At 37.1% G+C, this 14,378-nt stretch overlaps 1 protein-coding gene across 1 annotated transcript; it reads right to left on the reverse strand.

Moving 5' to 3' along the window:
- Nucleotides 1–4,055: 4,055 nt before the first annotated feature.
- On the reverse strand, nt 4,056–7,861 carry LOC139720408 (uncharacterized). The gene is made up of 2 exons (XM_071631769.1): nt 7,649–7,861; nt 4,056–5,312 (listed from the first exon to the last, which is right to left on the reverse strand). Exon 2 carries the CDS (start codon nt 5,274–5,276, stop codon nt 4,881–4,883), a length of 396 nt encoding a protein of 131 aa, XP_071487870.1. The 5' UTR covers nt 5,277–5,312; nt 7,649–7,861; the 3' UTR covers nt 4,056–4,880.
- Between the last annotated feature and the right edge of the window lie 6,517 nt (nt 7,862–14,378).

Raw genomic sequence — 14,378 nt, forward strand, 5'->3', positions numbered from 1 at the left:
GTTTAACATTTTTGCATGTCCATGCTGATTGTATAGTTGTCTTACACTTGCTGCACGAGAAATGGTTCCATTCTGTTAAAGCACTTAAATCAACGTCTTTAACATGATGATCTTTCATCATCGTATTATCATCGTCATAATCATGATACTTAGTGTTATTACAATGATTACAATTATAGTTATCATTACAATAATAACTGTAATGAACATCATAATTTTTATCACTATCATTATCTTTACTACATGCATATGATATAACATTATGCATGTAGTAATCTTTATAATTGAGTTTGATGAGATAAACTATATACGTATAGACTTACCTTCACAAGCTGGGAAAACAGTAATACTTTGGTGTTGAAAACGACATCGATTGATGCAGTACCCGGCGGACAGAGTGAAGAAAATTCTTCCTGCGGATAACTACGATAATCCTTTAGTCTTATCTGGATTCCATCCCTTTTTTGATGCGGTAAAAGGATAAAGTATTTTCACAATTCTTGTGAGCAAAGCAAAAATATTTCGGATGGCAGTCAACACGACGGAGACCTGACCTTCTATTACATGAATGCTTGTATTAGTATTTCCGAGTGAATTTTGAGCACTTGTGCTTCATGAACATGCAATGACTTGTTTGGAGACCGTTAGCATTTCTGCTCGTTTCTTATATCCGTCATAAACCATCGCGTACACAGCGTTAACTACACTTAAAAATCGAAATATTTAGAGGACGTCAGATTTATGGTATGTTTGTTTTTATTGTTAAGAGAAGTCAAAGTGCACATTTAATGTTCGGTGCAGGAACATGACGGTATACCAGGGATTTCTGATTATAATATGGTGAAATGAATATTGTAATCTGAGAGTTTAGACAAATGAACCATGGAATTAGGTGGCAAATATACCTTATGCATTATCATATTGGTACAGCATCAATGTCGGAAAGATGGTGCATTGTACTATCCGGTCTCTCCCGCTTCCCTCTCTCTCTCTCTCTCTTTCGCTATCTCTTTTCTTTCCCTGTGACTCCTTCTCTTCCTCATTCTCTAATCTCATCCATCCACCCTACGATTTATGGAATTTGTTTCGAAATTGAAGAAATCGCAGAACAGGTGCACCTTTCTATTTTTTTCCTTGATATTAATTTTTTTGTAGAATTTTGGCGATTTCCTTTTCTTTTTGAGACAACTAAACATTCAGCAGATGTCATGATTTAATTAGTTGGTGTTGCTGTCATCGTGACATGTGTATTAAAACAGATTCATGAACTTACACGAAGCCTCACCACTGCACAAAATGCCTCGCTTAATCGGGAATGTTTGAAATATTACTAATGTTTCGATAGGCATAATCGACTGGTTATTCAAACATTACTGTTTTTCGTTCACCATCAATAGGCCTATATACTGTACCTTGTACAACGGCTGCAAAAGTAGATTTGAAATTTAATACGCGTCTTTAAAACGGATAAAGATTGTGTCGAGTGTACAAATGTTTGAGAATCGTGGGTTTGATTGGAATCATTAAAAATGATAATAAATATTATAGGGGTGTAAGGAATGCACACGTTGAAACGAAAGTAGCATTTTGTATAATGACCCAACATCACTATATTGGTTGATACGTGTACAACGACCTCGTTAAGCAGTGTATGTATACGGTGAGCACTACGTGTACACGTGATAATAATGTTGCAGATGCGTCATTATGTAGTAAACTGTAAGAATGGCAATCTGACGATGAAAAATAATAGACCTACATTTCGGCATTGTTAATTTTCTAATTGATGCTATGGTTTTGATAAATAGAACGCAATCAAATAAGTCGGTATACCCAGGGCTGCTAACTCTCACTTATTGAGAGTGATACTAACTCATTTTGGTCCTTTCTCACTCTAAAACTTTATTGCATTTGCATGCATTTCTACTGATCTCACTCATTTTGACTCCTAAATTATAGCATTGGCCTATGGGAGTCTCACCTTCAACTAGTTTCCAATGTTGGCAGCCCTGCGGTACCACAGTTGAATCTTGTTGAGTTAGGGCGTTCAGTAATTATTAGTTACCCATGTCATAGTGTCTGTACTCACGCTTTTAGTAGAACATAGCAATCATTTTCAAGAAGTAGCCTGCAACAATGAAAATGGTACACGTCATATACCCCTTGGAAGAAAAAAAAAGTTTATTTTCACACCCGGCATTTCCGACTTTAAAAAAGAAGACACATTAATTTTTATACATAAACAAATTGCAGCAACATGCACATCTGTAAAAATTTATTTGACACGGGATACTTAAAATAAGTATACACGGAGAGACTTGCATTTCTCCTTTAGAGCGACAAAAATAAACTCACACACACACACAGATACACACACACTCACACTCACCATTTACCTTGAGTTTGCCCAGGCAAATATGATACTATCAGGGTGAGTGCATCAGTATTATATTCAATTCGTTCATTCATTCATTCAATTCATTTATTCTTCATTTGCATTTTTCTTCCAAAAAAAAAAAATAACACAGAATAAATCAGGAATCATATCAGATGGAAAGGGGCATATGGTTATAACTCACCATCCCAACTTTGAATCTATCTGTCTGTCTCTTTCTATTTCTCCCTTTCTCCCTCATTAAAGCACATACCAGTTAACTATCTTTGGCATAATACATTCGCTTTTGTTTTTCAATAATATTTTATTGATTTCATTCAAATCAATCATAAATCAACCCATTCTGGGTGTAACATGAACATAAAAACGGTATAAATGCCATTCAAAAGACAAATCCATTACCAACTTATATGTATACTGCCAATCATCTCCCTTCAACATAACAACTCGATTATAAATCAATCCTTGATCTACTCGATTATAAATCAATCACACACACGCGCGCACACACATACGCACACACACACAACACATACGCACACACACACACAACACACATAATGCAAAGTGCATCGACAGGTGCGTACTTTACGTTCTCTTTAGATGTTCATATAATCATTCACCTTGTAAGAATAAAAGGCGTATAATATTCTTTTATATCAATGATGCCTGTCGGATCAAATGAACTATAAACCTTTTGACAGCCAGCCCTTATAGTACTACGGATGTATTTCAGTTCTCTGTGGGAAAGAATGAAATAAATATTCCTTGAATTATGATGTAACCTGAATACGGATGTCACTAATATTAACGGAAAAAGGCATATATATTTTTTTTTTCAAAAGAACAGAGTAATATCTCTCTTCAGCCTGAAGCAGTGAATTCACAAAAATTTGAGAATAAATGTTTGAATTTGTCTCATCATCCAGTAAAGGAGACCTCCGGATGACTTTCAGATTTTTACATCTGAACAACGATAAATTACTTATACTTAGTACAGAGGTTCAGAATTTATGGTGATTGGGATGAGGGATAAGAATGTTTTCAAAATTCATAACATTTTGCAATGAACAATGATGATGACATGCAGCTCACCGTAAGAATGCATGAGTTGGGGCTTAAGGAAACAGAACAAAATAAGAAGGAATGCATACATTCTACACACCTGGTGAACTTGTCAATCAAGCAGTATTGTGATGGAATTACACGGCTACATTTCTGAAATAATTGTGTGAGGCTCCTATGTCATCAACACTGTTCAGTGTAATATGCTTAAGATTTTTTTTTTTTTTTTGAGGGGGGTGGGGGGTATTGGTTTCTGTGCTCAAAAACCAGGAACAATATATTCCAAATCCAAATATATACCTGGAGCTGTTGATTTATGTGCTACATGATGTGAAAATGTGAAAATTGTCTGGAATGCTCCTTTTATGGTTGGGACGTATAAAACATGAACGAAGGAGTGCAGGCAGACTATTAACCTCACTCTCTAGATTTTAGATTTAATCTAAAATCGAGAGGGTGAGGTTATTTGTGTTTGTGTGTCTTAAATTCTCTTTCCTCTGGGTGCATGATTTAAAATAACATGCATAACTTCAAATTGGTGATCTAGCAGCAGTGTAATTATACATGTATTTATTTTGTATCATGTATACTTTCTTATACTAGCCACTCTCTTGACGAACACATTTGATTTCATTCATTGTTTATAGCAAAGGATTCACGAATGACCTACATGCCACTGTATTAGTTCTCCTGTGTATTTTGGCCACAAATTTTGGGTGTTTGTAAAATTAATTAACTTGGTAAATCGGAAGAGATCAAGGTACAATGTATATAGCCACACATCATACTGCTTTTCCAAAGTATCGACTCGGGAGGAAACATTCTCCATACCATGCATACAATTTTTACCTCGCTCGACATCAGCTATCGCAGCATAATCGCAAGAAGACAATAGTCAAGAGTGGGATGTGTCGATGAGAAAAGCACGCCACCTATTGAGCATTGCAGTGCCATGGAACTAATCGATGCATTTTCGTTGATGTTGATAACATATTTCTTGTGATGGGATCGAATTGCATTGCATGTTTTTCTACCGCTCTTCTTTTGAGAAAAAAAAAGTGTAGATCGTGTAAGATGTCAGTCCATCTTTCACTTGAGGGAGCACTTTTATCACAAGCAAGAAATTGGAACAGACTTCATGTCTGTTCTATCAGCTTGTCTGTGATGTTTCCCCTTGATCAAATAACCCAAAATGCAGTTTCATGACACGCTGTTCTCAGGGTCTCTTCACAAATGAAGCTTTGTCGGATGGATGTTAAATTTTGATCAGTTGGCGCCACACCGAGAGAGGGCGTATATTCTCAACTTGCCCAGCGGAGCAAAATTCTGACATCCTTTGTTTTGGCAAAGCGCGTTGGAGTATAGTAATAGTGATGAGTTAAAAATGAAGATGAATAGAATGATCATTGCCTGCATGGTGTCACCCGACTGCAGTTTCCCTGTCTTTGGCGTCCATGCACATATTGCTTGCGCGTTCTGATCGTCCACTGCTTGGCTCGTGGGTGGATGGCAGATTCACTGCTCCCTGCGTAATCGCAAAGAGCTCGCCTCCCAGCACGTTGGAGGGATAATTCTGCGAATTCCCCTTCATCAGTCTCCGTCGATGGTTCTCCATCTCAAACCTCCTCCTCTCCCTCTCTTTCTCCAGCTCCTTGCGCAAACGCTCCGTATGTCTGTGCGACGACCGACGGATGTAGAACAATACGAGGCCGAGTACGACGAGGCAAACGACGGCGATCGACGTGAAGATGATGGCGATTTTGTCGTCTCTTGTGAGACCACCCGTAGGGTCGTCCGGAGCGGAAGGGGTGGTCATGATGCTATTGTGAAGAGCACCGTTTTATTGTTCCTCCTGGGAAATCAAGATAAGATAGCAAGAATGTGACGGAAAAGTGCGCTGATAAAAAAAAAAATAATAATAATAATCGCATTTAGATGTATTAATACTTATTCCTTGGTTGCTCAAGCGTCCTTGCATGGTATCTATTTTTTTTTGTAGCTTACATGGTGATAAATCATACTCCCTTTTGGAATTCTTTGCAATATTTATTTCAAAAATATTTGTTATGATTCTTTTGTCATGTCCCTGTGTAAATTCATAAATATTCATTCACCTCTACCTTGCATAACACTGGTTTTGCAGCACGAACTACAGTGCACTCCCGTTATAACGAGCACGGTTTTAACGGATTTTTGGATACAACGAAGTAGAATCCATGACCCGAAATTTTCAATTACATAATAATGAAGAGTTTGTTCGCAAAAACTGATAAGTCCACATTTGCCAAATGGAGATATTTGCGATTAAAGGTCAAGAAAAATAAAGAGAATAATAAGAAAATGTTCGCTTCTTTTGACCATAACTTCAAAAATGTACCTTTATAATTATGTAGTGACCAATATATCATTTAAAAGGTATTATTTCGTACTTTATGACAGAGACCATACTTCAAAATCTTTAAAAATGGACTTATCGGTTTTTGCGAACAAACTCTTCATTATGTTTTTACATTTTATTTGTTCGGATATAACGCAATTTCGATAGTATAACGAAAGAAAACCATCGGTCCTTAGGACTTCGTTATAACGCAAGTTTGCCTTTAACCTTTAAACGGCCATTGGGTGACGTTCGTAGAACAACGATATAAAGTGAATGATTGAATTATTAATGAAGTAAATCACCAATCACTCTGCTCCCAGGTCATCTCTCTTTTTGTTCTATCTCTCTCTCCCTCTTCTTCTTTTTCTCCTTCTCCTCCTGCAAGATCATTCCTTCTTCTTTTAGGGCACGGATATCTCCCATTCTCTCGTTGCTCCTATTATACATTTTCATGGCAATGATAGAAAGGCAGGCAAGCTGTTATTATTTGATATGAACGACTATCAATCTTACCCTCTCAATTTCTACCAATCTTACCTAAGTCAGGGAGATGTTTTCGTGTCACCTCCCTGCCTAAACTTACGTAATGTATACTTTTAATATTGCTATGTTCACCGAATCCACATATTTATTCGTGGTCATATCAAATACAAGATAATGATTGGAACAGGTCTAGCCTATTCCGTCTGCAATGCAGTCATTTGCTGTTGTATTACTCTGCCCTATAATCTTGCGTTTGTCTTGATAACGTATCCTTATCCAGTTGTAGATTTATATTGTGCTGATTCTTTTTTTTTTAACCAGCATTGACAGGTACCCATGACCTGGTCCAAAGGAGCATCATCGGGGACCAGGATGACTTCAGATTCGGTTGCAGGGTCTTTAGCTTAAAATCTAAATCGTTCAATTCTTCACAGTGACATTAAAAAAAAAACAAAAACAAAAACAAAACACGATGCTCCCACGCCATCATTTTGAATACGGCATACTGTAGCTTTTTGTTGTTAGCATTACCATTATCTTCCTCACAAGCTAAATGTTAGCGTACATGTTGTATCACTGGCGTTTTGTGTTCATTATCAGTATCAGCCTAAATTCTATGATTCATATCATCATCACCATCATCATCATGCATAGTCATCATCAGTATACACTCCGCATGGGAGACGATACGATCCTTCGAATACATTGTAACTACACTCTATAATACCACACCACTAGACTACATAACTCTCAACGCATTCTCAAGTTCAACCCCTCTCAAACCAACACTTTGTTGAACAAATCAAAATCAGAATCATTCACATAATTTAGGCCTAAAGAAGATTATAATTCATGTACTGTACAAACACTGTACAAACAAACATGCAGTAATCATGGTTATGATGATTAAAACAAAAACAACATCGATTGTCGTGTAACTTCAGGTCACTGTGCCTGTTGTGGTGTTTAAATTTGTATTGTGTAAACTGTGTTTGGCGTACAAAATGCATATTAAGCTACTTATACAGCGCTTTATAAGCATGAAAATAATGGATATAAGCTAGATTATACCACATACATTTCCCTGCTAACATTGTGTCTGCATCCAATAACAGTGTGACGCCATCAGCTGGTCTTATGCTTACTTCGACTGATAAAATATATAAGAGTCTCTTATGTATATAGGTCCCGATATAATGCGCCTTGCCATTGTACCCCATGGCTAAACGTACCAGGGAGGTGTACCTCCTGCAAGGACTATCTCTAGTATAGAACTCTTACCTCTTTGGTGCAATACTGATGCATGAACGTTGTTGTATACATACCTGTCATCTCACTTGTGTTCCGCGGCCTTGGCACGATGTGACACGTCGTCCACTTTTTATGTTCCTCTCATTCCAATGAACATTCGTATAAAGGAGAAATTAAGCATTGCCATTATCCCTGTGAGCAATCACATCCAGGATTTGCAAGTCTACCTCTATGGGTATTATCTCTCAGATCCATACCGCCATTTAGGGCCTACAGCATTGCACTTTAAACCCTGGCTCTATTTGTACGGCTGAGGTGTGTGTTAATGTGCAAAAGACATGCAGCATTCCGTGCGTTGCAGCTGTAGCGAGCTACTATTGTCTTCTATCTATTGTTGCGAGTTCGCTCAACCTTTGCACTCTCCTCAAATCTCATTCAGAAATAATAAGCTGGTGCAGTTAACACGAGGAGATTTAGTGTGTTGTTGGTTTAGGATACAGTATTATGCCACTGAAACCACAGAACTCTTGCAAGAGTTCTGTGACTGAAACAGGTGCTACAAAACAACATCCTTCTGACGACGAATGATTTCCCTATATTATTGGCGCGGCATTCTATACAATGGCCCCTCACGTTGACGACTATAATAATAATAATAATAATGATAATAATAATAATAATAATAATAATAATAATAATAATAATAATAATAATAATAATTATTATTATTATTATTATTATTATGATATATAATAATTCATCATTATCATTATTATTATTATTATCATCATCATCATCATCACCACCACCATCATTATCATCGTTATCATAAGAATATGACGAGTAGAAAAAGATACGCACTAAACACTCGGCTTTCAGCACTCCAAGTTCAAGTTGTCATCATGTATATATGCGTAATGTCAATCAAGTAAATAACTTGGTAGATAAATGAAAGAATTTGTAGAGGGAGACAGACTGAAGAATCTCACACCTAAAGTTGGTATACTTTGACAAAATCATGCACAATACTACTTTAAAATAAAATTTTGACCTGTTCAATAACACTGTCTTCCTTTGGAGTCGTTCTGAACACAACATCAATTCATAGTTATTTTCCTATTCTTAAAAAAAAAAAACCCACACAACATAGCAAGAGTTAGCAACGCACCAGTGAGAATTACAGCATAATACAATTGCTTTCAAATTCAAGTTTAAAGTGACCGGCCTATACCTCAGTTTGGAGCTAGAAATGCTTGTAAGTTTGCTTGTATGAAAGAATAAAGAGGAATATATGAGATCTATACGATCTCGGTATTATTCTGATTCTCCGGGTGAAGGGGGGGGGGGGATATGCCATCTTCTGTCACATGATACGCATTATTTTTTTTGTATTGTTTTTTTTTTCCTGTGCCCTATTAATGCAGGAGTGCAAAGCAGACCCCTGGAGCCCCTACCCTATGTAACTCCAATCATCCCCCTAAACAGCATTCCACAAAGCCTCAAAGAGTCCATCAATCGTTACAAGTCGAGTTTCAAACATTGCATACTCCCTCCCTTTTTTTCTTTACTTAAATTCCGACGTCTTTCTTCGTAATTCAGTCCAGTAAAATTCAAACTTCATTTTCACCTTTTTTAACAGTATGCTCAGAGAAATGTGAAATCTGACATGCATGGACTTCGAATGATACACAGGCAGCTCACAAAGAATAACAACTATGTGAGGAATACGGTATGTACAAGAAGAAGCATAATAATTAACATATCATATTACTTGTATAACATTCTGCCCTTCTAGCAGTCTATAGGCCTCTAATGATCACAAAATCGTGTCTAAAAAAGCCAGTAGGTAATCACCGAATTGATCAATAAGAGTTTAGAAATATCACTTTTGTAAGTAGACAATTTATTTGTCGATGAAAGGAATAGGTCTATTCCGTCACAATATCCATTGGTGCTTGCCTTTTCCTACTTATTATAGGCCTGAGCAATATACAGTCATCGTCATTATCGTCGTTTTTTCTTATTATGGCCATTATTATAATACTTGTTGCTATAGTATACTGTAATTTTCATCGATATAAGTATTTAGTTATAATCATGTTTAAACAGTCCCTTAGCTCTTCATAACAACATTTTTATGATCAATATCGGTACAAGAAGAAGCATGCTAATTATACAAACATTATATATATATATGAAGAGTTTGTTTGCAAAAACCGATAAGTTCATATTTGCCAAATGGAGATATTTGCGATTAAAGGTCAGGAAAAATAAAGAGAATAATAAGAAAATTTTTGCTTCTTTTGACCATAACTTAAAAAAATAATATACCTTTATATGTAGTGACCAATATATCATTTAAAAGGTATTATTTTGTACTTTATGACAGAGATCGTACTTCAAAATCTTCAAAAATGGACTTATCGGTTTTTGCAAACAAACCCTTCATATGAGTATATGAATATAAGAACGACCCAAGTCCAATTTTTGGCTAAATTTAGTTTGACATGGGAAATTGTAGCTTATGCATGGACTCATCTTGTGTGTAAATGATAAATCCTAGTTACCCCCGGAAGTGCCTGAAATGAATGAGTTAAATCTTATAATGTAAGAATGAAGGACTTGGGTCATTCGTACATTCATATAATAGCGCCCTCTCTCATCCTTCTCCCATCTCTATAGCAGAATATCATGTATAATTATGAATCAAAGAACGACCCAAGTCCACCACACAAAATGGCCTCTCCACAATTAATGTAAATGTTAATTGTCATAATAATATATGTTCTAATTTGTATATACAATGTTGCCTTCCCATCACAGTTAAATAGAATATTATTGGACAAATAAAAAAGATATGAAGTTTTTTTTTTTAGTTTACTCGAAATGATCTTCCATGGACTTGGGTCGTTCTTATATTCATATACTCATATCTTTCTGCCCTTCTAGGCGTCTAATACAATGTATCACAAAAATTAATCGAGTTTATAAAAGGCCGTTTATTAGGTAGGGCCTACCTATGACCGAAATGAGAGCTAGAAATCACTTTTGTGAGTAGACGAGTGTTCGATGAAAGGATTGGGCCTATTACTCCACAAATTCCATTCTTGCAGCGGCTGCCCTATCTCCAGCTTATCAGCAATACGCAGTCAGTCATTTTTTCTAATCATAGTAATTATTGTTACAATCAGTTGCTTCTGTTATTTTCATTGATATCATGTGAAGACCTTAGAAGGATTTAGGCCCAATTATATCACATACAGTCCCAACTCTTGATAATTGTCATCGTCGTCCTTGTCAGCTAATCAGATGCAAGGATTTCAGTAGCTTTTAACAGTTTGTCAAACAAAAACAAAAAATATCTGACAAAACACTTCATGATGCCCCCTGATCGTTCACGAAACCATCATTGAGGAGCCGTTGTGCAGCTGGTGAAGATTTAGTGATACTCTTTGGTGTGAAAAAAAAAATTTAAAAAAAAATGTATTTTGTACGTCTGGCTGGTTGTACCAAAAAGTGATGAGCTCACACCTGTAAATAAAATGCAATGTCCCAGATAACACTAATGAAGAAAAAAATAACTAAAAAACAATAATGCAACTTGGCATAAAACTGAATAGCTGCAGATATTGAGTATGAATTCCTCTACAAACTGCACTTTGGTTTGAAGATGAAAGCTTTTCTCATGGAATTTGAAGGGACTATATTTTCATGGGTGCATGTACAGAAAATAGGCGATTTTTTGAGTGAAAAGAACTCGTAGTCTGGCTTTGCGGACCCTTGGACTGAGTTTGAGTTGAAGAAGCAAACCGCCTTGGAAATTTGATGGATGACAGTGTACAGCTCACTTATCCAGGTTAGTGAAGATGAAACACCTCATTTCTCCCAGCTATTTTAGAGATTTTTTTTTTTTAAATTTTGAATTAGTTTAACACACGTCCCTGTGGGGAATTTCACCCGTGTGAGCCCCAATACCTGCGGCTCTGATGTGATCTGCATGCTGCCCTCTATCGATTTAGGCCGCGTAAATATATCACACAGCAAAACACACTCCACCTGCCTTTAGAAAAAGTTCTTCGAACTTCTGTGCGTACACCATTCCGAATACCGCTGTAAGTTACCATTGTTTTAATTAACCTTCGCATTCTCTATGTCCAGATACTTCACAGAATTCAGAGCGCCAAAGTTTATGAGTTGTTGATGTTAGCAATCCGAACAGTTGATTCCTAACTCCAAGATCCTATTACAGATTCTTCCACGTAGTGTACGTGTAGTGATACATGGTGTAGTATGGTAGTAAGCCTACACTACAGTATGAACGATAGGGCTGTGTATGTGTTAATTGTATTCTCATCGTCATACCCGTGTACTTTTACCGAAACCGCAATGCCAATGGCCTATAAAAATAGAATTCACTAAAAACCAAAGGACTTGTCACTTAGGAATGGTGGGGTTCGTGCGCTAACATACTTCCGCACGAAGCATCTGTAATATTGCGCCGACACCAACGGGACCGTTATACTTCAGCATATTCAGTACAGTGCAGTGGTCAGTGGCAGTGCCTGCCAGTCCATCACGAACTGCTAGGCACCTGCTACTTATTTGTACTACAACGTACAACTATGTCCTAACAGTAACACGGGTTACGTTACTCAGTTAGATTTAACACTGCAACACACAGTTAGGCCTAGGTCCTACTGGTATTAAAAAGTGCTACTGCTCTGTGTCGACACCTTGCAAAACTTGTATTTGGCCATATTGAGTTTTAGGGGTGTCAGCCCAATTAATTGCACAGTGCAAAAGGAAATTCAATTTTGTGGAACTTTATTCTCAACGTACCGGTAGAACTCTAACCTTGGAGTCTAGTGAATTTTATTTAAAATTATCATTATTAATATTATTATTATTTTTTTTTAAAGCCAAGGACGAGGAGTGTATTTTTCATTCATTCATTCCTTTTTTTTCCTGCATAAGGTAGGGTGCAGATTGATCTCGATCTGTAAGTTCAAATCTTATTGTACAGACAATGTTTAACTTTAAAGTTGTGTGTCCTGTCTGCAAACCTGTGGCTGTAACTGTAAAATGACAGATTGCTTTCATACAATCATAAGCCGATATTTTAGAGATTGTAATTTGGACCTTTCCTCTTGAATTATAAAATGGGGAGGGGGGGGGGGGTATATTTCCAGCAAATATTTGTTTAATGCTCACTAAGCAAACCTTCGTAACTTCCATGCTTTGCAGACTATACATTTTTCAAAAGTCCTTATAATTTGCTTGTTAAACCACCATTGTTATTTTTAAAGGTGAAATTTCTTCAAGCTATGTTTTTATCTTCATATTATGATACTGTAGAACTTATTGTGTTGTATACTCCAGTTTCCTAGAGTATTACAGTTTGCTAATTAAAATTTTGTTTGAATTTTCTAAGAACTTAAGTTTTACCTTGCTTATACCTGTATGTAACTAACTTTAAATTGTCACTAAGCACATCTTTCCAATTTCAAAATCGATCGCAGGGTGGTCCTATGTTGTTATTATGATGATGATGATGATGATGATGATGATTATTATCATCATTATTCATTCGACCAAGAGAAGAATTACGTATTGTAGTCTACATGTCTTAAGCATTATAAACATGAAACATGAAACAAAAAACAATAAACATTATATACAGTATCTGTCACAATAAAGTTTCACCTAACGTTTCACCTAACGTTGGTGTCGTGAAAATTGTCCTGGCTAACGTTAGCTAACGAAAGCTAACGTTAGCGATCGATACCTAACGTTAGCTATCGATACTGTAGCTAACGTTAGCTGCCAAGCTGGCAGCTAACGTTAGATGCCAGCTAACGTTAGCTAGCTGGCAGCTAACTCGTTTGTGTGTTGGCTCGATGGAAACTCGTGCACCGGACTCGAGTACTAACGTTAGAGTTTTCTCGGTTCCGAAAAGCGAATTCGCGATCGTGATTTTTTTCTTCTTTGCTTTCGGAACGGAAAACTCGGAAGCGCGGCGGCGGTGCCGCACGCTTCCACCACCTGCAGGTCGCGTCACAGAGGTAACTTCTTCCAGATACTGCACTAGATCTAGGTCTCGTAAAATCTCAGACCTACGTTGCATCATGCATAACTATAAGAAATACAATTAATCTTCGATAAGCTCACTCGATATCTCGGTCCTGAAGGCATCGGGAATTCGTAGTGCTCACTCGATTGAGCGTAACTTTGCTAGTGGACAGTTTATCATGTAAATTAACGCTCCTGTGGTGCATGGATCGAGCTGCGAGCATGATCGTGCCTCGTATCATTCCTAACGTTACAGGCAATACAGCGTACACTGTTACAGGCAGTCTGATTGATGCCTTCTCATTCACGTTCTTACTGTTACTATGTCACTGCATTCGACTGTGTAGCTGTAACTGTTAGTACATTCGGCCTTCCTAACATTAACGTTAGACTTCTTCGTTGGATAGCTGTGTACCGTGCGTTTTATATAGCGAGCTCGCGAGTTGAGTATGGACACAATACCACGCCACAGCACATTAATGTCTCTGCATACAATAACTGGTAGCGAACACGTGTTGATGTCGATCAGTCTGTGAGCTGAGATTTCATTGCGCAATTGAGTAGCACGCGGCGCATGGCACTGCTGGGCCCGCGTGGCAACCTGTAGTGCAGGTGTGTGTACCTTGACCCAGGGAGGTGAGAGCAATAGAGTAAAAAGATAAATAAAATAATAATTATAATAAATGAAAAAAATAGAAAGAATTAATGGATAAATAAAGAAAAGAAGACTCCGGA

Source organism: Diadema antillarum, unplaced genomic scaffold, assembly GCF_040938485.1.
Source record: "Diadema antillarum isolate AM-2024a unplaced genomic scaffold, OU_Dant_1.0 scf00000128, whole genome shotgun sequence".
NCBI classification, from domain to species: Eukaryota; Metazoa; Echinodermata; class Echinoidea; order Diadematoida; family Diadematidae; genus Diadema; species Diadema antillarum.